This window comes from Otolemur garnettii, unplaced genomic scaffold (genome assembly GCF_000181295.1).
Source record: "Otolemur garnettii isolate 467f Iridium unplaced genomic scaffold, OtoGar3 scaffold00014, whole genome shotgun sequence".
Classification (NCBI taxonomy): domain Eukaryota; kingdom Metazoa; phylum Chordata; class Mammalia; order Primates; family Galagidae; genus Otolemur; species Otolemur garnettii.
Genome location: NW_003852409.1, coordinates 3,216,471 through 3,241,568, shown reverse-complemented (window position 1 = coordinate 3,241,568; position 25,098 = coordinate 3,216,471). Strand labels below are relative to the sequence as shown.

The 25,098-nt window shown below is 46.3% G+C and overlaps 1 protein-coding gene across 1 annotated transcript in view; it reads left to right on the top strand.

Annotated features, from left to right (window-relative positions):
* Positions 1-25,098, top strand: part of GABBR2 (gamma-aminobutyric acid type B receptor subunit 2) — a 375,939-nt gene that overhangs the window by 114,570 nt on the left and 236,271 nt on the right. Inside the window, exon 2 of the mRNA XM_003785363.2 lies at positions 6,559-6,696. Coding sequence (XP_003785411.2) covers positions 6,559-6,696 — 138 coding nt within the window. The remainder of the gene's footprint in view (positions 1-6,558; positions 6,697-25,098) is intronic.

Sequence of the window (25,098 nt, the reverse complement as noted above, 5' to 3'; positions counted from 1 at the left end):
CAGGTTTCAGGTGAAACTTACAACATGGTTCCCCTTACATATACATTCACGAACAAGTAAAATTAAATGATACAATGTTTAGGAAACATATGCATGTAAAAGTGTAAAGGAAAGTTGCCTTCTATATCACAGGCAAAAAAAAAAAAGACTATAAAGAAAAGCAAGGAAAGATAAATGCGAAATTCAGACTTAGGGTTCCCAGTGGGTGAAGGAGGCATATGTGGGCACACAGGTTTCCAGCATAAGCCTAATGTCGAGTGTTTGGTGTGTTCATATTACTATTTTCATACCTTATGTAAGTTATTTGTATATAACATATTCATATTCTTTTCTATGAGTGACATTTTTCAAAATAATCAATTCTTATTTAAAATAAAACAGTGTTCTGAAATTATACTACTTGAAATTGAATCCTTACCGTTTACGTGACCTTGGGCAAATTAATATTTTTGAGCCTCAGGCTCAAAATACAGATATTTTTCCTATCTGTAAAGTAGAAATAACAATAGTACAGGTTGGATATCCCTTATCCAATATGCTTGGGACCAGAAGAGTTCTAGATTTGGGAATTGGGGGAGGGAGTGGATTTTGGAATATTTGCCTTATCTTTACTGGTTGAAAATCTCAACTCTGAAAATCTGAGCTCTGAAATGCTTCAATGAGCATTTCCATTGAGTGTCATGTCTGTGCTTAAAAAGATTTGGGTTTGGGAGCATTTCTATTTAGATTTTTGGATTAGGGATACTCAGCCTGTACTAACCTTATAATAATACTGTGAGGAATGAATATGATCATTTACATGAAGTTCTTAGTACCGTGCCTAACATGTATTGAGAGCACAATAGTGTTAGTTAGTGTCATTTTCTGTACAGGGCAGGCAAGATGAATCTATTTGGGTACTGCATTGCCAAACATCTGTCCTCGGAAGCCTTTCCAGGGCATGACCCCTAGATGGGAAGGCTGTGAAACCAACTTGTATGAGGATGATTAGAAGAGCTAAGAGTAGTTTAGCCTAAGGATAGCCCTTGGAGTCACACAGGTTGAGTTTAGCTATCTGATTTCCAGGCCTACAAAAGGAAGACCTTTCTAACAAGCATAGCTGGCCAAGGACAAATTAGCTCCCTGGTGAGGGAGTGCGACCCCTGACACTGGACAACAGACATGTGCAGATGCTGCTGACTGTTCCCCGGGCAGGAAGTGCAGAGGAAGACTTTCTAATGCAGGCGGGGCTGGACATGTTAGCTTTTAAATTCTCCTTCCATTCTGAAATTCTGCACGGAGCAACTCCCGGTTTCAAATGGGTCATTATTAACTCTGACATTTTCTTGGCATTTTTACATTTCAACTCTCAGCAACATTTTCTTTGAAATTTTTAAATCAAAAAAGTATTTTAATTCTTTAAAAATGAGATTTAAATGAAAATGGATTTCATTCTGGAGTCTCATTTTTTCATTGAAAAAAAATTGATTTTCACGGCATTTGGATTTGTTCCCATTTATGAGTGCTGAATTTTAAGAGCCTATATGGGCCAATGATGACTTCTCTTCTAGGGAAAGAGAAGACCTTGGCAATCAAACAGTAGACAGGAGTAGTGAGCATAAGCTATCGGAGATGTGGAATTAAAGGAAGGCAATGATGGAAAATACTGGAGAGAAGAGGGAGGGAAGGGAGGGAACAGTCACTGAGGGCCTACTGTGTGCCAGAGTCAATCTCCAAGTGGCTAGACTGCAGATCAGAGACTGTGGCCATCATTAAGTTTCAGTCCATTGCGTGAGAATATGAGCCGTGGTGAATTACTTCCCATCTGCTGGTGAGGTCGTGGTCGTGACAACCAGTTAAAATAGCCTCTAGAGGGGAGAGGGGTCTCTGGTGGAGGAGGTGGGGGGAATGGGAGAGCATGATAAACCTATAGCTTCCTCCCAGGACACAGAGCCCCCTGAGAGAGCCTCCATCAAAAGCCAAATCACTGAAACAAGACATGGCATAAATAACATCTCAGAATGATCGTTTTGCCCAGTGAACAGCTCACTGAAAGCTGTCAGATAGACACCTTAAATGGGGTATCCAGAAGCTTCCAGCGTTTCCCTGGCTTAGGTGGGGGCAGGCCCACAAGAAGGGGAGAGTGATAAATAGCCCTTAGGGAGACATCTCCAAGCGCAGCAGCCAGGAAGGCGGAAATGTGAAATACACGTAAAATTGACTTTCGCCCGAGCTGGAAGGACAAATCCTGTGAAATGGCTGTGGCAAGGTGTCTGCAAGGAATCCCTTAGGAAATGAAAACTTCGGGAAGTTCCCCCATCATGTGGTGAATTGACCATCTAGCAAATTCATTAACTTCCAGGCAGTAGCTTGTTGTGTGTGTGCTTGTGTGTGTGTGTATTCAGCCACCTTGCCTACGTGACACTTGCCCGCCCTTCCTGAGGCCAGAGACAAAATTATCTCTGGCAAGCACCTCCGTGGCCATTTCCTTGGTTTTCAAACATTTTTGCTACTGGCAATGAAACCCTCTTTTCACATTAAGTGTTCTGTGGCACACTGATGCTGTACGGCAAACAGGTGGAAAAGGAAGCGAAGATGAGGAGCCCAGAGCACCTCTCACTGTCCCCCAGACCTCTCTGCTGAGTTCTAGGGCTGAATTTGAAAACCCCAAGCTGATCCAGCCCCAAAGACCCAGCCTAGGTCAGCTGGAAGGTTCCTCTGTTTGGGACACAAACCATGTAAGGTAAAAAGATGAAGTATGAGAAATGAGGATAAAGAACAGCATCGAAAATAGGACAGACATGTCTTTGTGATTTTTATTTTGTTATTCACTGTGAAGGTGCTCCCTTTCGGGGAGCCAGGCGGGGCGTGCTTGGTGCTCAGTGGGTGGTTTTTCCCACTTCAGGATAAGAGCTCTGATCAGGAGGAGGTCTGAGCTTGCAGCGTTGTGGGGGGATGCTCTTTTCTAGAATGCTGTTAGTTTTAACCTGCCCTTTGCCCACAGAGATGCGTTCTCTAGATTATTAGAAAGCTCTCAACTGGGAATCCAGAAATCCCTCTTCTAATCCTGGCAAGACAGTGAACAAATCCCTTCTCCTTTCTAGTCCTCAGTCTCTGCATCTGAAAATGAGGGCGTGAAATTAGCAATGCCCAGAGGTTTGGATTTCACTCAGCGAGACAAGGAAGGCCATGGAACAGAAACTTACAGAGGATGGAAAACTTTCTAATTTGCTACGTCAGGACGTTAGAAACAAAGCCTTCCTACCGTCTATCATTTTATAACAGAAAAACTTTTCAGTACCACACAGACTATTTAGGACCTTACTATAAATTAAGAATAGTTCTTTAAATGGAATGAATTTAGCTTTAAGGAAATCATTACAGAAGTGTATTAAAACTAGTAATGATTGAGTAAATCATGGTAGAAACAATTAAAACACGAACTGCTCTGCAATATCCGCTCGTGCTCCACTGAGGGAGAGAAATGTTGCTTTCATTCAAGGAATGGGGATAATTAATACAGGGACCCCGAAGCAGTGAGAACTTAATCTTTCTTTTCTCCCCGCTCGTTTCTCCTTTCTCTTCCTCCTTTTCTTTCTTGGCAGAATAAATTAACTTGGCCAGTTTTAAAGTTAAAAATTAAAAATTGCTTCATTTACTGAATATCTACTGTATATAACCCAAACTCCCTAGCCTGGAGTTCAGAATGCTAAGCCTTTGCCCAGACGAGACCTTGTCCTCGTCACTTGTGGCCAAAGCAGGCCAGCTGTTGCCATTCTGGTCTCACTTTCCCACCTCCTTGCCTGTGTTCGTGCTGCTCCTCCACCTACGGTTCCTGTCTCAAATGTTCCTTCCCCCAGAGCCCTCCCTGGCTCTCCCCGTGTGCCCTACGGCCTGAATCCTTCTCTCTCCTGCAGCTCAGAGCACTGTCCACCATGTGAGGTGGTCCCTGTGCCTGGCCCTTTACCTTCACTAGAGAGTGAGCTCTCTGAGACCAGGCACTGACTGCTCTGGGCTCATTTCGCTATCCTTGTCAGCACCCACCACAGGGTGCAGCTCCCAGGAGTGTTTCCATGAAATACTAGCCCTCGGTGATCCCCTAGTGTGGTCACTTAGGAGAAGGTGGAGGACAAGGAGAAATTAAGAGGATGCAGAATGGAGAGAAAGACGAGAATGAGAAGCACTGGGGGCTCCTCGGGCACCAACAGATATTTACAGAGTCCTTGTGGGGGCCCTTGTCCAAGCCTTGGGGAGACAGCAAGGAAAGCAGTGACAAAACCCTTGCGCTCCTGGGGTTTCCATTCTAGTTGAGGAAGTCGGTTAATATACAGGCAAATGAAAAGTAGACAGGATGACTTCAGATAATTTTAGGAAATATGTTAGAGTATTAGATAGGGTGGCATGTCAAAGAGGGGGACATATTTTGTGTGGAGAGACCTGAAAGATGAGAAGGGGTGAGCCGTGCTGAGAACCCAGGGAACTATGTTCCCAGCACTTAAAACACAAAGTGCGAAGGGCCAAAGGGAGGAAAGAAATTGCTTTTTAACTTCAGGAAATGAGAAAAGGGCTGGGGAAGCTGTGCTTGGTGAGGAAAGGTGAAAGTAAAGGAAATCAGGCCAGAGTGGGAGGCAGGAGGCTGGATTATGTGGCTTCTAAATATGATAAGAAACACTAAAAAAAAAAATCATCCTGAACTTGTAAATAATAGAATGATGTGATTATGTGACCACCCTACTACTTAGAGATTTTCAGCTCTGCTTAAGGTCATCTGATTGGGGGAATTGAAGTTTCCCCAATCAATTAAGACTTAGACATTTCCCACTTTCCTAAAACTGATTAAGTTATGCTGGTTGTCAATGATTTTCTTTTCTGCTCCTAAAGGTGCTGATGGTTTTATTGCCCTGTAGGGCATTAACCAGTTTTGTACCTAATTTAGCCATCTTATCTTATTCCTTACATTTTCATTCACTCTAAAAATCCGTGTTCCTCAAATTCTCTTTTGAGTCCATTTTGTCATCCTGCAGATCCCCTTATTAATGAGTTAAATAAAACTTTGACATGTGCTCACTACTGATTTTCATGTGAATTATGTCTTTAACCTTTTGAGAATTATATTCTGGTAGGAATTGGGTTTTAAATGCATGGAGAGCAGATGAAAAGAATTAATCTATGTTTGACTAAGAACCTGCAGACTGCTGGATGGCAGATGAGCTTAACAGGGAAGTGAAGTGCCCAGTTAGAGCCAGTACCTTGTCCAGGGGAGAGATGGCCATGTGGCCTGAATGAGGGAGGCAGAGGTGGCGAGGTGGGGAGAGAGCCATAACGGACTCTGACAATCGTGGGCATTTGTGCTCTTCTGTCTGCATGTTGGATTGCCACAGTCTGTTTTACTGGCCAATTTTCCTCTCTAAGATGGGAGCTCCTTGGCAGAAGCTGTACCCAACTTTTATGTCTCCTTAGCATCCAGCCCTGGGCTGAACCCAGACTGGTGCTTGGCAGGTGTTTGCTGATTGAGTTCTTCCCTTTAGATTCATTATCATGGTAATTTTTTTTCAATTGTGATAAAATATACGTAACATAAAATTTACCTTCCTAACCCTCTTTAAGTGTCAGTTCAGTGGCATTAAGTACATTCACACCGCTGTGCTATCATCACCACCATGTACCTCCAAAATATTTCCATCATCCCAAGCTGACACTCTGAACTTGTTAAACAATAACCCCATTCTCCCATTCCCCACCAGTCCTTGGCAATCACCATTCTACTTTCTGTCTATATAAATTTGACCACCATAGGTACCTCATAGGGGTGAAATCATACCACGTGTGTCCTTCTGGGTGGCTTATTTCACTTAGCATAATGTCTTCAAGTTTCATCAGTCTTGTAGCATGTGTCAGAATTCCCTTCCTTTTTCACGATGAATAATACCCCATGGTATGTATACGCCACAATTTGTTAATCCATTCATCTGTTGACAAATATTTGTTTTCTTTCTACCTTTTGGCTACTATGAATGACACTGCTATAAATCTCTTCAAGTCCCTACTTCAGCTCTTTTAGGTATAGATCTACAAATGGAATTGCTGGATCATGTGGTAATTCCATGCTTCACTTCTTGAGGGCTGCCTTATTGTTTTCTCAGGAGCCACACCACCTTACACTCCCATCTATAGTGCATAAAGTTTCTAGTGTCTGTACACCCCCGCCAATACTTGTTATTCTCTCTTTGTTTTGTTTTGTTTTTTTTACAATAACCATTTTAATGAATGTGGAATCATCTTTTAAAATGTAAGTGGCCATAGAAAGGGGAGATTCCAGGGTGAGGCATTTTGGAAGCCTTTTTTCAATGTGCTTTGAAGGCAGAGAGCTGGGGGTAGAGAGAGGTCCTAGATTGGAGGACTGCTCTTTAGGTTCTAAATGTTTAGGGGAGGAGAGCCAGAATGGGGGCGCTGTGAACATACTCAGCTCATAGCATGGACTCAAGGCTGATTTAGATTTGTTTGTGTGAATACATTGTCAGCTCATGCCCCTGGGAAACACTGTTTCTAATTTAGAACTTTCTGTGTTTTTCTTACCAGTGCGATAACGCAAAAGGGTTGAAAGCCTTCTATGATGCAATAAAATACGGGCCAAACCACTTGATGGTATTTGGAGGCGTCTGTCCTTCCGTCACATCCATCATTGCAGAGTCCCTCCAAGGCTGGAATCTGGTGCAGGTAAGGTCTGATTCACCTTCTGTTGGATGCTATCTTTGGCCATCAGTCTTTTGCAGAAATGGTTCCTTGCACAATGTGGTTCTTAAGTTCCTGGTCAAGGCCTCCTGAACTAGCTACTAGATGATTGCATAGCCTTCCACTGCCCTCACTGCTGGACTCCCCTTGGCACAGCCCCATGGTGGGTCTCTAAAGGGCAGCCCTAATGCTACCATCATGTATTTGAAACCCTCTGTGCTCACCACTGACTTGCTAGCTCAGGCTGACCTGCCTGTCCAGTGTTAGCTTCTGCGGCTGCTGCTCACACAACACAACACTGCCAAATACCCCATGTATCCCCATGCGTATCCCGGATTTGGGGCCTCAGAGCCCTGCTCTTACTCTTCCTTTAACCAGATGATCCTCATCTACTTTCTGCCCAACCTCCTTCCCCTACTGAAATTCTTATGTGTTCTCTAAGACTGTCATTCCCCTCTGATAAGCCTTTCCTGGTATCCAGTCCAATTATTTACCCTTTATACTGGCAGATTTTATACACTATTGAATGCTCCACCAGTGCACAGATCGTCTGTTGTAGGTGAGACTCACCAGGGTCAGCTGTTATTTGGGATGAGTAAAGCATAGAAAGATATGGCCACCAGGGGTGAGTGGGAGCCTGCACACATGTTTATGCGTTTGCACCATCCATCTATCTATCTATCCGTCTATCCATCCTTCATCCATCCATTCCTCTATTATCCCTCTATCTATTACTAATCTATCCATCACCCATCTATCCATCATCTATCCATTATCCATCCATACATCCATCATCTATCCATCTATTATCTGTCCATCATTCATCTTGCCATCATCCATCCATCCACCATTCATCCATCCATCATCCATGTATCATTCATCCATCATCCATCTGTCTATCATTCATTCATCCATCCATCTATCTGTCTAGCACTCATTCATTCATCTGTCCATTCAACTGAGGCACAAAGAAGCTAAGTAAGTAACTTGCCCAAGGACTCACAGCTAATAAGTAGTAGGGCCAAAATTTTAACTCAGGCAGCATGGTCCTTAAAATTGGACCATGGAAAGGGAACTGGGCTCTGACAGAAGTAAATAGGGTGATGTGCTGCATAGTGACTGCCATGGAACAGTCAGGAAAAACCTCTTGCAGGAGGTGACAATTGAGCTGAGACCTAAAGGGCATAAAGTAGCCCATTGGGGCAGAGTATCCCACATTCGTAAATGGAATAGCAAATGCAGGCAGGTAGCTTGTGATAGAAGGGTCCTAGCATGTCCATGGAATAGAAAATGGTGCAGTGGGGCTGAAACATGGGAGACAAGGCGTCAAGATGCAGAGATTTAGAGTGAAGAGGCAAGCAGGAGCTATACCATGCAGCAGGTGAATTTTCACTCTACTTGCATAGACTCGTGACCTCCTCTGAGTCAGGTTCTGGGAGTAGAGCCCAAGCTTACAGCCAAGAAGGACAGGGGCACAAATATGATTAGGAAGGTGTGATTAGGGAGAAGTGGGGGCTAGGGGGGTGCCCCCACTCAGCCCCAGGTCACAAAAGGCTTCCCAGGGCAGGTGCTACAGGAGAAGAGGGTATTGGACAGCCGGGATGTGGGGGAGAGCACTGCTGCAGAGGAAACTGGGTGTGCAAAAGCGCTAAGTGGGAAAGCGCGTGGGCTTGGGGAGCCATGAGTCATTTGTTGTGGCCAGAGCAGGCCACACTGATTGTGGGAGGATGCAACAGGAGAGGAGGCCAGAATAGCAGCTCAGCATGCTACAGTGCAAACCTAACCACGCGCCTGGGAGCCGGCACAGCTCGGTGTGCAGAGGGAGCTGGCCACAGGCCCTCCTGCCCCAAACAGCTGTGAGACCTCAGGCAAGTCATTTAGCTTATCTGGACCTGAGGCTCCTTTCCTGAATACCCAAGAGCACCCTCCCCAGTCATCAGAGCCAGGTGCTGCCCCTCTGAGCCTCAGTTCCCTCAACAATGCAAGTAGTAACAGGACTGCTTTCATAGGTTTGTTGTGTGGACTGAAAGGTTGAGAAGCGATTGGAGCTGTGCCTGGCACACAGAGAGCTCAGATAGTTACTCAGCGTTAGCTCTGCCCTGTCTCCTCTCACTCCTCAAGTTGAATATCCCAATTACTTGACATTCCTGGCCTTTCCTGCATTCCCACCTTTTCTTACATGGTTCCCACTGCCTAAAACATCCCATTTTCACTATATCCAGTGTTTCAAGTGCTACTTATCCTTTGAGACCCACCTTAAATGCTGCCTCCTCCAGGAAGCCTTTCTTGACTACTACTAGGGAGCTACTAAAGTAGGCCCCCCTAGAAAGTCTTTTCATCCCTTCCCCCTGTTTATTCCTAACAGAGTAGCCCTCAACTGGAGCTCCATCCTGCTCTGCCTGCTCTCAGGGTTTTGCAGATGTGGGGGCATGTTTACACACGTTGGTCTCCCTGGCTGGGCTGTGAGCTCCTTGAGGATAGAACCCAGGCCTGGGTTACATCTGCTTTTCCCGTGTCTTATATTTCACAGACTTCTTAAGATGGCAGCTGACTGATCAGAGGGACGGAAGGAGGCAGGGAGGGATGGAAGGGCAGAAGGATCTGCAGATGGACATTTTGCCCAGGAAATCCCCTGCCCAGAGGGGAATCCAAAGAGCTTCCAGCTCCTCAGCCTCACTTGGAGCTGATGCCTCTCAGAATTCTCTGAGGAGCTGTGGGGACAGGCACAGGGTTGGAAGCTGCTGGCTTCAGCATGAGCAAGACTGGCCTCTACCCTCAAGGGATTGACAAGTCAGGAACTGGGGATTGTATTGGTTATTTATTAACTGGGTAGCAAATTACCCCTACATTTAGTGCCTGAAAACAGTGGCCTAAATTTGTTATTTTATTATTTTTATGGGTCAGGCAGGTAGACCCATAGAACGGCTTATGACTGCTTCATGGTGTTGGAGGCCCAGATAGATAGAAGATCTGAAAGCTTGGCTGGGGCTGGAGGACCTGCTTCCTCTCCATGTGGTCTGTCCATAGGGCTGCTTGAGTGTCCTCACAACATGGCAGCTGATTCTCCCATTGGGAGTCATCCAGGAAGCCAAGGCAGACAGGACAAAGACTCTTAGGACCTAGTTCTGGAGATTCTATACCATTTCTTCTGCTGCATTCTAATGATTACACAGATCAGCTCTTAGTTAGTGTGACAGAGAGGTGCCAAGATCTAGTGAGGGGTGAAGATCACCAGGCCCAACTGGGAAGCTGGCTATCATGGTGACTAACATTGCCCAGCAAGGAACCCTTGACATTGACACCCTTCCCTCTGAAGGATAAGAACTCTTGCTTATCCTTCAAAACCCTGGATAGGCCTCGTTTCCTCTGTGATGCTTTCCCTAATCTCCCTCCTTCTGTGTCCCCATTCCCTACCCAGATAGTAAGTGACTTATTCCTTCCTCCTGTATAACAAGGAGTGATATCTCCTCCAACAGGGTGAAAATTGGTTGTTGGGTGAGAGGAGAAAATCTTATTTTTTTTTTTTAAAGTATCAATATGCACACAGTACATGAACAGTTATATGTGTGGCTGAGGTATTACAATCATGAGCGGCCAGGCCAGGTTAGGAAAAAATATCCAGAGAGGCTTCTTAGGAGACTGATGGTGAAAAGGAAGCTGAGAAGTATTGTTGCAAGTCACTTCTATATTGTGTAGGTGCTCTGTTATTCATAAACTACGTGCTGTGAAAAATAACATGTCCTATACCCCTGAGCTTCTTGGGAGCAAGGGCCCCCCATTTTCTGCATCCCCTGGTTCTCAGTGCCTAGTGCAGGGCCTGGCTCAACAGCAGCTGCTCACTGAGTACTGCCCTGTGCAAAGTGCACAGGATAGTCTGGGAGCCTGACACCCATGGCGGGGCCTCTTGCCAGCCATGCAAGGTAGGGGCTATGACCATGCCTGTGCTCAGCCTCCACCCTACAACCACTCTGCACTTTGACAGTCTCCTTGGGGAATGCTTTGCTGCCCCAGCATTTGCTACTAGACCCTGGGGCCAAATCAAGAGCCCCAGCAAGAAGTGGATGGGGGATACAGTGGGGCTGGGAACTGGCCAGTGTGCAACAGTATGGTGCACTCTGAGGCAGAGTGGTGGATGAGCCAAGGAAAGCAGATTTCTCCCAGCCTGTGGAGCCAGCCAAGGAGGATGTAGGAGCAGGGGTCTATATCCTGATGGGGGACCAGCCTAGGAGCCTGCATTTCTACCTTACCCCCCAGGGAATATGAATCCATTTGTTATGAGCCAGACTCTGTGGATCTCCCAAGCCACCCCCAGTCCCCAATTCAGGGAGTCTGAATTTGCCTCTAGAGATGGTGGAGGGGCGAATGGATGGGTCTGCAGGAGCTCAAGGGATTTGTTCAGTCCCTTAACTTATTCAAAACTGGCCTGTGAAAGAGAGTTTCACAACTGGGAAAATGCATGTAATTTGTATAATTGAAAAGGAGCTCTGACTGCCCTTTGGGGGAGCAGTGCTTGCTGGACAGAGACGGCCTGGAATGTGTAATCAGTTGTTTCTGTTTCCTGGTGCCGTAAAAATAGGGAGTTGTACACCAGAGGGGTGAAAATTCACCCTGGTGCTGAAATCGGTTAAATTTAACTTCTGCCTTTTACTGGGCTTCTTGATTCATGGTTGCTGTGAAGTTGATATTGTTTTAGTCATGATGTGAGTCACGTAGCCACTAAGAACCTCACATCCTCCATCTAGAGATGAGGACCTGCAGAGTCCAGTGTCTGGTGTGCAAGTGAGGGTGGCTCTGTCCCTTTCTGACCTTGGCAGACCCTGCTCAGGCGTCAGGGCTCAGATCTGGGAGGGAGCAGGGCATGACCTGAGACTGCATCAGGGAAGAGTGTTGACATTGGAGAGTGGAGCACATTCAGCTGGAGAACACATAGGGCGCTAGGGAGAAAGGAGGAGCCTGGGCCTCTAGGGCTGTGCTGCTGTCTTTGAGAGATTGGCTGGTTCTCTCTGATGCAAGCTGGGGAGGGTAGGGAACAGGAGCCATAGCTGAGGTTAAAGGGGGGTAGGGTCTCCAGCCCCGGCAGCAAGCCCTGCCTCTGGGGCTTCCAGCATACAGCAGGCTGCCTGGCTGTGAAGTCCTGAGTTCTCCATGGCCTGCAGTTCCTTGAGCAGTCCGGTTTCAGCCAGGCCTGCTGCTGGGAAGACTCAGTAGGTATAGACCAGGCTGGGGCTCTCAGACTATGAAGAGTCACATATGAGGGCTGGTGATGTCTTCATGGTAACAATGCAAATTCTGGGGCTCCACTCCGAGCAGGTCTAGGTTAGGGGATTCATTAAATCCCACATGGACTGTATGCCCCACTCATCATAGCCTCAGCCATTTCAGTACCAGCTGCCCAGGTGACTGAGCTGTAGCTTGCCCCATGAAGACATGCCAGGCCAGGTGTTGTCTGAGGCCCGTTCATCTCCCAGATACCTGGGCTCTTTACCAAATGCTGCTGGTACACAGAACTTTGATGTATGCTACCTGTGGGGGAAAGAGGACATGGAGGCGGTCCCAAGGGAATGTTGCTGTGACACATATCCCAGTGTTGTGGGTGTAAAACCACAGTGTACAGTGTGTCAGTGGGGGGCTCTATCACCTTACTCAGCCCCACGTCGTGCCCTTCCTGCCCCTGGCTGCTCCCTCTGCCTCTGTGGTCTCCCTACTTGGCAGGACTGTGCTCATCCTTTGTGGCACGCTTGGATACCTTCCTCCATGAAGCACCCCCTACGGTCTCCCCTGTGCTCCCTCACCTGGAATCCCCCAGACCCCCAGAGAATTTCCTGCCCTGCACCTGCCCCACCCCGGCCTGGAGCTATCTGGCGTTGGAGCTCTGTCTCACCCGGCCCCGGCCCCAGTGCCATTGTGCAGTGGTGCTCAGGGAGTCTTTGCTGATGGAGATCCAGATGACTGCCTTCTAGGGCTGGGCTTACCCCCCAAGGGCTGAGGACAGATCTTCAGAGCTTGCCAGACCTGAAAGCACCCAGGGGCTCTCCAGAAGCAGCCCCTTATTAGAGGGAGGCAGAGGGAGACCTGATGTGTCCTTTAGCTCAGCCTCAGCTCGCATTTCCCATCTCTGGACCCCTGTTTTCCAACTGCTATGTTTCCTATGCAGTTTTCTCCAGCCCCACAGAATCCTGTCCTCAGAGGTCTGAGGTCCCTTGCCGCTGACCCTACCTTGCACTTTAGGAGGCAGCCCTACAACTCTACCTTTTGAAAGGATGGGGCTTAAGGAAAAAGCAGGAGAATTTGGAGCTGGGTGGGGAAGATGGAGACAGGGTAGCTTGAACAAAAAGAGGAAGCAGAACCCAGCAAAAGTTCAAGAGATGCTGGCGAGAGGGAGTTTGACATCCTCAGAGACCAGCACCAAGCTCCTTCCTTCTTGGGAGTGAGATGATCGCTGCCTCAGCTTGCAGACAGAAATAGTCTAGCTGATGAAAATAAAGTCAGATTCCTGAAGGGATAAAGGGCTGCTCGTAGGAAAACGCAAACACTACATCCTCAAGAGCTGTATCCCGCAGAGCCTGTCCTTTAAAAGGCAACGGCAGCAGATTATTAAATTGTAGATGCATTTCTCCTGGCGCCAGCCCCAGCCTCCCCTCAGCAGCCCACCCTGCCTTCTGGCCTTGGCACTCCCCTAGGACCTTCCTGGGAAGGAACATTTTGGCTTGTGTGATGGGGTTGTCTCCTTGGAGAAGCTCTCGTGAGGGTGTGGAGGCAAGGAGGACATTCGGGCGGGAGGATGGCGACTCTGTGTAGACACGCTAGATCTGAGTCCCAGTACATTCAGGACTTGATTTCTGAAAATTCTGACATTTAAAAACAAATCAGTGGAAACTCCCAAATCAGGCCCTTTACTATTTATTGAATTCTGGCATTGCTCTAAACTGTCCATCCATGCCATTTTGCCTCATAGGAATAGAAATTTTGTGATCCAACTTGATTTTCTTGAGTGATTACTTTATTCAATAGTAGGTTGTCTAAGAAGTCAAATGATTGCTTCTTACTTAGCTGTGGGTTGCAGAATTGGAGGTAGATGCCCACATAGATTCTTGGCAGTCACTGGGTCTAGTGTGCCCACTGTACAGATGGGAAACAGAGGCCCAGCAGGGCAGGGCCTCACGAAATTCTTACTGTGTCAGCAGCACCAGCTTTCAGTGGCTGGTGGGTCATCCTCCAGTGCTTTGCAGTATATGCCATGGTCTTATTTTCTCTGTTTCAGCCTCATTTCCTTTTATATAAAATGGGCAGAGAAAACCTGCCTTCTCTATTTTGTGCAGATGTGAGATCAATGAAGTTTTGTCTTTTTTCTTCAAGTGAAAGCACTTTTATAAACTATAACATGGTAGCTGCTGATACAATGACTAGGACTCCTTGGCTAGGAACAGACCTCTGATTGTGGCTGCTGGGGCTTGATGCTTTGCATGGACACTAAGGGTTATTTACCCTGGCACCGCAGACCCTGAAACTACAGGTGTGGCAGAATCGGCTCTATCCAAAAAGATGCTCAAAGTGCCCAGGAGTCAAAACCCTCGCAGGCCAGAATCCCTGGCCACATGGCTGCCACGCCCTGGCCACGGAGCATACAAGGGAGCCTGCAGCCTCCATCGGAGACCACTTAGGGGTGGCAGTGTGATTAGGCACTGCTGGACACTTTGCTGCTGCTGCTCTCTAAGAAAGAATAGAGGCCAGGAAACCAGGGCGGGCCGCAGCTATTTCTTGGTGCTGGTCTCCAGAGGGGCCATTTAGCACATTAATAATCTATGAGCTGCTTCCACCTTCTGGATTCATTTTAAAAAAAAAGAGGAGAGGAGGAGAAGAAGCAGTGGTATTAAGGCCACACACTGTGAGCCAAGCAGAGTGGTGGGAGAGACCCAAGGGCCAGGGGCCTTTGGCCCATCCTTCCTGGCTGTGTCGTGGGATGCTGTGGCAGAAAGTCCTGCATGATGCAAGAGGAAGCTTGGCAGCTTTTTGTTGGGATACAATAGTTAGAAGGAAGTAGGAGCTCTCAGTAGAGTTTTTGTGACAAAGGAGCCAGGAGTTGGCTTGAGGCAGGACCAGTGGTGGCCATGGCAATGGAGGTGCTTGCCCAAGTCATTTCAGGGACACAGGAATACCAGGCAGGAGAGGCTGCGAGCAGAGCCAGAGGGTGCAGAGAGGGGCATGTGCACGCAGCAGCCAAACAAGACTGTGCTGGCTGGCGCGGCCCCTCCCACCTCATTTGCCCCAAGTCATTGGCTTCAGCCATCCCAAATTCCTTGAGGCTGCTCAGCTTCAGGGCACTCTTTGGAGCTTCCACCTGTCCCCTGAGCAGTCCCCATGCCTGCAGCCTGTCCTGTCCTCTCACTTTAAAAGCTGGCCTCAAATATGATTTCTTTTGCAGAAACTTCCCTTGTCTCTCCTGAGTTAGCTGGTGAGTTCCTGGCTCCCCTGAGCTTCGGGACATGTTTTGTGCTTGCAACCTACTTTCAGCCCCATCTCTGCCCCAGAGGGTCATAATTCCCTCCATTTCTGCCTCCTTCATTACACTGTGGCAACCCAAGGATGCTGGCCCTGTTGGATTCATCTCTTTGAGCCTGGCCCCTCCCTAGGGTAATGTATGTGAGGGATGGGGGGCAAATTCATTTCATAGCTTTGCGTTAATCTGAGGAACTAGCTGCCCTTCACAAGCCAAACCCCATTCCCTCAGTGGGAGGGTGGAGACACAGCTCACACATCCAGCCTGGCTTGCATAAATCCTGGCAGTACCCACAGGTCTTCTTACCCATTCATTCATTCACTCATTCATCCACTGACTCAGGCTCATAGTCATTCACTCATTCTCTCACTCAACAAGTACAGCACCTGCTGTATACAGCCCCGGGTTCTCCCACCAGTGCAAATCTACACCCAACACTGTCACTCTAAGAGAGTGACATGACAGTAGTGCAGGAGCCAGACAGGACTGGGATTCAGAAGCTCTGGGTAATGGTTCCTTTGATGTCTGTCACTGAAAGCAAACTTGGACAAACCAGCAAGCCCTGAGCCTCACTGAACCCATCTGTGTAATGGGGCTAATCCTGCTGGCCATTCTTTTGGGGCTAATGAGAGGTGAGGTGGGACAGGGAAGGTGGAGCTGAGGCTGATGCCTTTGGGATCGGTGATACCAGCCAGGCCCTGGCCAGGGAGTTCCTTAGAGGTTTATCGGTCTCTATTTGTCACCAGATCCAAAGTTTTATGGATGAAATGAACCATCACAGACCACAAGGGTGATTCAGAACAGAAAGATTAAAATAGAGGACTTGCAGGAGAGGCAAAATAAGCCCACTGCAGCTGTTAGGGGACACACAAGCTCTTTTTCTTTTTTGCTGCATTTTTGGAGAAGCAGAGGAAGGTTAAGGAAGGGCAGGGGGTTCTCCGGGGCTTGGTGGATCCTACTCCATTCCTGCCAAGCACCCACCCCACATCTTTCCGGTCGATCTGGTGAAAGATTCAATTCAAGGTTCTGACCCCCATTTTTAATTCAAGACCATGGTCTCTAAAGTAATATCAGTTCCCAGTGTGTAACTCGGACGGCCTCATTGTTTATGCGTCTTTCGCTGCCAGCCATGTCAACCCCTTTCTGGGAATATGCAGGGTGTAAATAATTCATTCTAAATAAATAAATCACTCGTGCTACTTACGGTATGGCTGGTGCTGCTAGTAATCGGCACAACCGCAGGTTACATGAAGTTGAGTCTGGAATTACAGGTTGAGTCTGGAAGAAACTGGAGAGGGAATTAGGCAACGAATTCCCTCCAGGTGACAAACATGAGAAATGGGGATAATACTAACCTAGTAGGGTTGTGGTGTGGGGGAGAAATAAGAAGTGTGGGATCTGGCGCTGGGCACTCAGCAGGCACTTAATGTTACTCTTTAAACATTATTCCTGCAATTCCTGAGTGAAGGTTACTAACCTCTTGAGGAAATTTCACTGCAGTGAACTTCTGTACAGCTGTGGCTCTTCAGCTTTTGTGGGCATCACGATCGCCTGAGAACTTGCTGAAATACTATGCAAAAGCCCACCCATGTTTGCCTGGGACTGAAGCTGTCCCAGGATCAGTATTATAACCAGAAAAATCCCAGGCAAACCAAGACGTGTCAGTCACCCTCCCCGGCTCTGGGCACCCTGCGTGGTTCTAGTGCTCAATAACTGTGAGAACCTTGACTTAGGGAGAGGACCCTCCCCGCCCCAAGTGCAGCCTGGGTGGCTCACAGAGGGGATGCTAAGAGGGGGCTCAGGCTGTACGTGTAGGGGCAGCCCAGGCAACTCATTCTCAATATGGTACAGTCTCTGAGGAGGTTTAATTGTCACCCACTGAACAACCTGTTCAGGGCCAGGACAGTCCTTTCCCATCTGAGCTTTTTTGTTTGATGGCAGGGACTGTCGGGGGAGACGGAATGGGGTGGTCAGGATCACCAGTTACAAATCAGAGTCCCAGGTACACTGATCAGCATCTGCAGGGAAAGATCCTGGGAAGCTGATTTTTTTTTTTTTTTTTTTTTTTTTTTTTGAGACAGAGCCTCAAGCTGTCCCCCTGGGTAGAGTGCCGTGGCATTACAGCTCACAGCAACCTCCAACTCCTGGGCTCAAGCGAGTCTCCTGCCTCTGCCTCCCAAGTAGCTGGGACCACAGGCGCCCGCCACAACGCCCGGCTGGGAAGCTGATTTTTAAGAAGTGCCCTAGGAAGTTCTCTGCGTCAGGGAAGTTTGGGAAGCACTGCTCTAGAGATCCCCATCCCCTAAAGCCGTGTCGTTCACACCACAGCAGAGTGTGTTAGAAATGCAGACTCCTGGGCTCTGCCCCAGACTTCCTGGCCTGGATTTGGATCCTAACAAGCTCCTGTAGAAGGTCCTTGCTGCTGTAAAGTGCCTCTCCTCTGCATTACCTGGGGCCTCTGAGGAGAAGCCAGGTGTGCCAGCGGTGGGGGAAGGGTTTTGAGAGAAGTGTTCTGGCTCTGGAGTTGGCTTAAGGGAAACACCTTCTGATCCAGCCTCAAGTATCCACTTTTAGAATGTCAGTGTGAAAACACAGGTATACTCATGTCTGCCGCTGACCCTGGACATCCCTGCCATCGATATCATGGATGCTTGTCAAACTGCAGTGTGAGAAGGGAGAGAGACTCACATACCAGTAATACCAGGTGCATGTAGGGTTGGGGGCAGGTGGGCTGAGGTTCACATCCAGGCTCTCCCAGCCTCCTCTCTGACTTGGCAGTGGGATCACACTGACCCTGGGGCAATTGTTCTTTGCACTCCTCCTCCTTTCCACTCTAGGACACAGGTGTCCACCTGCCTACTGGTCTACCATCTCAGGTAGAGGCAGAGTCTTGGGATCTGGGAGCAGTTTCTGGGAAGACCTGTGTGGCCTTAGGGGCTTCCTATGGTAAAGGGCTTTGTGATCTTGATCATGTCCTGTTTTCATCCCCTGCTGCCCACCTTAAACCTGCTGTCATCTCTCTGGGGCCCTCGCATATGATTTCCCCTGGTCCCTAAGGCTGGATGCCCCCTGCATTCCTACACACTGTGAGAAGAGCCAAGCGGTGGTAAGTGGCCAGGGCCACTTGTACACTTGTGTAATGCCCGCAATAGAGGAACGACCTTTGCAACTGTGCCAGCTTGTCACCTTGGGTGTCTCTTGATCCACCAGAGCCCTCCGGGGAGAGAACACCTTCTCTATGGGAAGCGAGGCCCAGGAAGTTAGGTGGTCTATGTAAGGTCACACCCAGGTAGGAGCAGAGCTGTGGTGCCAGTCCTTTCCCCTCACGCTATGGGACAGAGCTTGCTCCCTGTAGCTCAGGAGCCTCTGTGCATATGGTTTCCATTGTTCCATGCCCTCTCTGCTCCCCCTCCTCACCTGGCTGAGTCCTCTGGATTTTCTGATATTCAAGTGTCACCTCCTCCTCCAGGAAGCCTTCCTAATCTTCCTCAACTCTGGTCCCCAGCTGGGGGTGACACCCACCCCTTCGCTTTGCTTTCCCTTGATGCCTCTGTTTCACTCATTCTTAGTACGTTACAATCTCTGAGGGGGTTTCATTGTCACCCACCAAACAGAACTTCTTCAGGGCCAGGACTGTCCTTGCCCATTTGAGCCTTAGCTGTGCCTCAAGGGCCTTGGAGGGATTCCGGCACTGTGTGGGCACTCAGAAATTGTGAATGGACACATCTGGAGTGCCTGTCCCAATCCAGTTTGTAATACTACTGGCCTGCGCTTCCGTGCCTTTGCCATGGACCAGGCTGTGCATAAATTATCTTATTTCCTCCACATGCCAACCCTATGAGGTAGACACTATCATTCCTGTGAGGAAACTGAGATAGAGAAGTTGAGTGTCTCGCCAAAGGACTGCCAGTCTTAAGTGGGTCCAGAGTCCCTACTTGCAACCACTGGGCCACTTGTCCATTATTCAATCTCATGTAACCCTCACACCAATGCTCGGGGAGGGAGGAACAGGCATCATCCTGATTAGACCTGTCTTCAGAGTGAGGAGGATGAGATTCAAAGAGAGGAGAGTCTGACCCTGTTCCCTGCTGTGACCACAGGGTGAAGGCCACCAAAGGCCCCTAGGAGTGGGCTCTCCAGGAAGGAGCCCTGGAGGTTCCAGACCCCCAGCCTCTGTGGCCCCTCCCCAGCCCATGCCAACAAGGAGCTTCCTGCCATCTACAGAGGCCCCAGGGCAGCCTCTTGACACAGGCTGTATTCTCCTTGTGAATCATTCATGACCCATGCACACCTGCGCATGCACGTGCATACACACACATCACTTTTATACTTATTACTCATCTAGTAACTTGATGTGTATGAAAAATAAATGGTTCCTCTGAACTCAGGAGATAGATGGATTGGTTGTTGGTGAAAATCAATAAGTATGCTAAGTGTTTCAGTAGAGTTCTTATAGTTCTCCTCTGCGTGGTTTTATAATGAATGAGTTGATTTTTTTTTAATAGAGCATAGTCTACATTATAGAGAAGGCTTTCACTTTGAATCGGTTTACTAAGAAGATTAAATTATTTATCATTTCCATGATGTAGAGATTGAGGCTTGTATAGTGGGAGTGGGAAGGGCTCGACTTGAGAAAAACAATCCTAGATTAGATAACTATTTAAACACTATGCCCAGCTGCTTATATAAGGATAACTTTCTTGATTTTCCCTAAGTTCCCACACAAACTATTTCCTAGCACTGTCCTGGCTACTTCTAAGATGTGGCATGTTGGCGTTGCATGTATCTGGGAAGGACTCTTCCCATGCTGCTCCAGTCCACACTGGGATTTTTACCCACTTCTCAGCATCAGCACCATTCTTTGGGAAGCCTTTCTAGTGCCTGCCTGGTGCAGACACATCATTGCTCAGCTCCGCCTGCCCTGCAGCACGCCCAAGTGCTCGTTCATTGTCGGTCTATGAGGATGGGACAGCATGTGCTGTGTTTGTAGTCAGGACCCTGGAACCCAGCACAAGGCCTAGCATCTAGGAGAACCTCCAGGAATTCTTGGGTTTTGTTTTGTTTGGGGGTAATCTCTCAATCTCTGTCTCTTATGTAAGTAGCATCATGAATTCATGGATTTTAAAAAATATATTGAAAGCACTGCATTTCGGTTAGTTGTATATATTTTTTAATGCAAATGGTATATCAGCTGCTTTATTTTATGATTCTATCTTTCCTCCAAATTTTCTCCCCGTTTTTTATTTTGAAAATTTTTAAAACTGCAAAAGTAAATTAAAAGACAGGAAGGACGGTGCACATCACCCAGCCTTTATCTAGATTCTCCAGCTGTTCATATTTCACCAGATTTGTTTCTCCTCTCCTTCTCTCTTTCCCCCTCATCTACCTACACACACGCATTTTTTGTGGAAGCACTTGAAAATAATTTGCAGACACAATGATACTTCACCCCAATATGTTGTATGAATCTCCTAAGGCGATTATATTGTCTTACATAACAACCATAATATAATTACTGCATCTAAAAAATTTAACAGTGATATAATAATATTGTCTAATATATGGTCCATATTTAGATTTTTCTAGTTGTCCTTAAAATATCCTTATTGGAATTTATTCGGAGGCAAGGAAGGGATCAAAGCATGCATTGTATCTGTTGTCCTGCTACTTGCCTCTTTTAGTTTAGACTGGTCTGCCTAGGTTTTTATTTTTATTTTTATTTTTATTTTTTTTGTTTGAGGACACAATTTTTTTTTTTAAACTCAAACTGGTTGTTTCATAAAATGTCTTATAGTCTCTGTTTCTTTCTTCATGATTAGATTCAGGAGTTTTACTTTTTTTTTTTGAGACAAGAGTCTCATTGTGTTGCCCTCAGTAGAGTGCCGTGGCATCACAGCTCATTGCAACCTCCAATTCTTGGGCTTTAAGCGAGTCTCTTGCCTCAGCCTCCCAAGTAGCTGGGACTACAGGCACCTGTCACAACACCCGACTATTTTTTGGTTGCAGTTGTCATTGTTATTTGGCAGGCCTGGGCTGGATTCGAACCTGCCAGCCTCGGTGCATGTGCTACAGGTGCCGAGCAAATGCTACATTTTTTTGCACCATGCTCTTCCTGGTGCATCGAGTCAGGAGACCCATGATGTCCATTTGAACGTTATTCATGATGCTGAATTAATCACTTGGTGGAGGTGGTATCTTCCAGACTTATTATATAGACACCATTTTCCCTCTGTAATTATGAAGTAAGCTATGGGGTGAAACTCTGAGAATGTGTGACCAGTTTCCCCACAATCTTAACCCAAGGGTTTAGCATCGACTGACGATCAGTACCTACCTCATTAACAGGTTGGTGCTGCAAGATGGTCATTTTCTAATTCAGTTCTTCCACATACACTGAAGTCTGCCTTCTCTACACACTAGCTTTCCCTTTTTTGACTCTTTCTCCCCCCTCTTCCTGCCCCTTTCTCCTTCTCCTCCCCTACTAATTTGAGCACTTAATATTTTACCTGCCCTAGGGCTGGAAGCAGCCATTTCTCCAAGGAGCCCTGGTTCTTTCTGGTGGGAAATTGTATTGAGAAACCAACATGGAGGTGCTAAGTGTACTTGTTGTAATTGGGGTTCACTCCTTCTAGGTTTTTTCAGTGGACTGAGCTTGAGAATATAATTTTGAATGTTTTGTTTGTTTGTTTGTTTGTTTGAGACAGAGTCTCACTTTGTCACCCTGGGTAGAGTGCCGTGGTGTCACAGCTCACAGCAACCTCTAGCTCTTGGGCTTAGGTGATTCTCTTGCCTCAGCCTCCCAAGTAGCTGGGACTACAGGTGCCTACTACAACACCTGGCTATTTTTTTTGGTATAGTTTGGCTGGGGCCAGGTATATGGGGACGGCGCCCTACTCACTGAGCCACAGGCGCCGCCCAATTTTTAATGTTTTAAACAAAAGTGTTTAAACTTTAATCTGATGATGACAACTAAATCAGACAAATATAGGTCATTCTGTAAGTCACCTGGCCCAAATTCTTCAAAACAAGTCCACGTGGAAAACAGGAAGCCTAAGACTGTTCTACATGAAAGGAGACCAGAAAAATACCAACCAAATTCAAGGCATGAATGTTAAGTGGATCCTGAATTCTAAAAACATAAGGGGCATTCTCAAGAAATCTCATGCATGAGATGATACTGAATTATTGTTCATTTTCCTAAGCGTGATGATGACATTGTAATGATAAAGGAGAATGTTATTCTTAGGAGATGCATTCTGAACTATTTAGGAGTAAAGAGTCATGATGTTTCAAAGCTAATTTCAAACGCTCCAAAAACAAAAACTTGTGTATATGCATGTGCATGTGTTATATGTACATGTATGTACATTTTTAGTGCATAGATACATATATTGACATATTTAGAGAGAGAGAAAGAGGGGAGAAAGCAGATGTGGAAAATGAAGACTCTAAAATGAAAGCTATATAGTATTTTTTGTACTATTCTTTCAACATTTTATAGATTTAATTATTTTCACAATAAAAAGCATGTATGTGTGTGTGTCTGTGCATGCTAGATGGGGTGGGAGGAGGAATATGGTGGGGGAAGGAATATGTTCTCTTTATTTGGATGGTGACAATGTGTCTAGAAGCCTCTGCACAGAGTTTTCTCTGTGTCATTATTATTAACAACTTGATATACTCTTAGATTATTTTGTTCTGGTTTGTTTTCAGGTTTTAGGGATTGACTTTTTTTTTCCTTCTTGTTGATTAATTTTATTTCTCAAAAAATATATGCATCTTTTACATGGTTCCATACTCACACCTACAAAGCGAGGTATAGCAGAGTGTTCTTGGCTCTGATCCAAGTTCCCTTCATCCTGTGCCATGCCATCCTAATAGAGGAGCGTTTTGATTAGTATTTAATTTATCCTTCTAATGCTTCTTATTGCAAGTATGAGAAAATGTATGAGTCTGTGTATTATTCTTTCCTCCATTTTATACAAAAGGGAACATACTTTCTATACTGTTCTGTACTTTGCTTTTTTCGCTTAATTTTCCTCAAGTTTGCCATTTTATCACTGTCAAAAGACATTCCTTTTTATTCTTACAGATGCACAGCACTTTTTTGGGTGCGTATCCCATAGTCTGTGCAGCCAGTCCCTACTGGTGGACATTTGGATTGTTGCCAATCTTTTGGAATAATCCTGGCCGCCTGTCATATTTGTTCCAGTGTAAACTGGAGAAGAATTCCTGGAAGTAGAATTTCTAGGTCAAAGGGAAAAATGCAGCTATAATTTTTCTAGAAAATAAATCTTTGTTGGAAAAAGGAGAAAACTAGTTGATGAACTTAATTAAGAAAAACGGAAAGTAAATGGCTAATATCTAAATGGGGACATAAAACAATTCCAATAAATAAATGTCTTTGTGAAAGAGGCTGGCGGAAATCCCTTCTGGTGTTGTTGTCTCTGGTCCAGCAATTTTCATTTTCTTGCCTAAAGAAAACTGAATGTCTCTTTGCTTTGTAAATTAAACATTAATCATGAAATTTTAGAGCTGAAATAAAAACCACCAAGAACAGTTGTCAGAAAACTGAGGCCCAGAAAGAGGAGGGGACAGAGAGAATAAGAACACCTCAAAGCCGTTTAATTCCACGTAGTTAAATAAGCAGTAAGTGAAGTAGCTGCTTTGTCATAAAGTATGACACTTGTTTTTAGCTTCTACAAAGAGTCAACCTAACATTGTGCCTCGGAGAGCCCCCAGGGATCGTCTACCAGCAGTGCTGTGGTTCGGAAGCCGGGTACTCTGCTATCATGATGACATCTTCTACAGATGTCTCTTAGTGTGAATGGATTTTATTTCACATCTTTTGTGTTAGACATTCTGAGGTAGTTGTGATGACAAATTGGATCAGGTGGAGTGTTTGACTGGCTGTGGGCATTCTGGCTGATGACGTGAGTGGTCATGTTTGCCAAGGAGAGTCTGAAATTACATAATTGTGGCGTTAGTAGCATTCTGTTTGAATTCTGAGCAGGCAGCATGGAAAAGCAAATGGATTTAGCCCAGCCCAGGCAGGAGCTTGGGGGGTAAGCCTGGGCAAGTCCCTCCTGTCCAGTCCTCTGTGAGTAAACTGAGGAGTTAGACAAGCCCAGAATGGCACCCAAATGAATGGTCCCCATGGCATTGTCTTCTCCTCCTATGCTAATTGCAGACATAACTAATGGATCCCTCCACACTCTCTCATCACTCCTTAGCCCACTTCTCCTGGCAGCCCTTGGCAGCCCCCTGGGGATACTACACAGGTTCAAGCCTTTTACCGTGGCTGGCTTGCATAGTTATGGTTGCCAGATGAATACAGGATGTCCAGTTAAATTTAAATTTGAATTTCAGATAAATGAAGAAGTTTTTCTTAAATGTAAGAATGTCCCAAATATTGCTAGATCTGGTGACCCTATTATTTAGGGCACTTCAGTTATTTCTCTTTTTTCCTCTGTAATCTTCTTTTCTCATTTGAGAGATCCGCCCTCTCTTCTTGGCATTTCTGACAGTGCCCATTCCCTAGAGCCTAGATAAAAGTCTAGCTCATTCTATAATGAATTAAATTCATATTATGATGATTTAATTGAAGGTGATGGGAATTTGGGAGGACCATAAATTCTTATAAAAGTCCTGAATAAAACTGTCATCCTATGTTTCCCAGATATCATCATGTGCATATCACTTTCTTAATTTTGCTAATCTGTCTACCACTTGTATTATTAACCTCTTTATTTATGTTTCTTTACATTGACTCATTATTTAAATACCATGAATGAAAAATCAGTATCAGGCAGTGCCTGTGGCTCAAAGGAGTAGGGCACCAGCCCCATATGCTGGAGGTGGTGGGTTCAAACCCAGCCCCAGCCACAAAC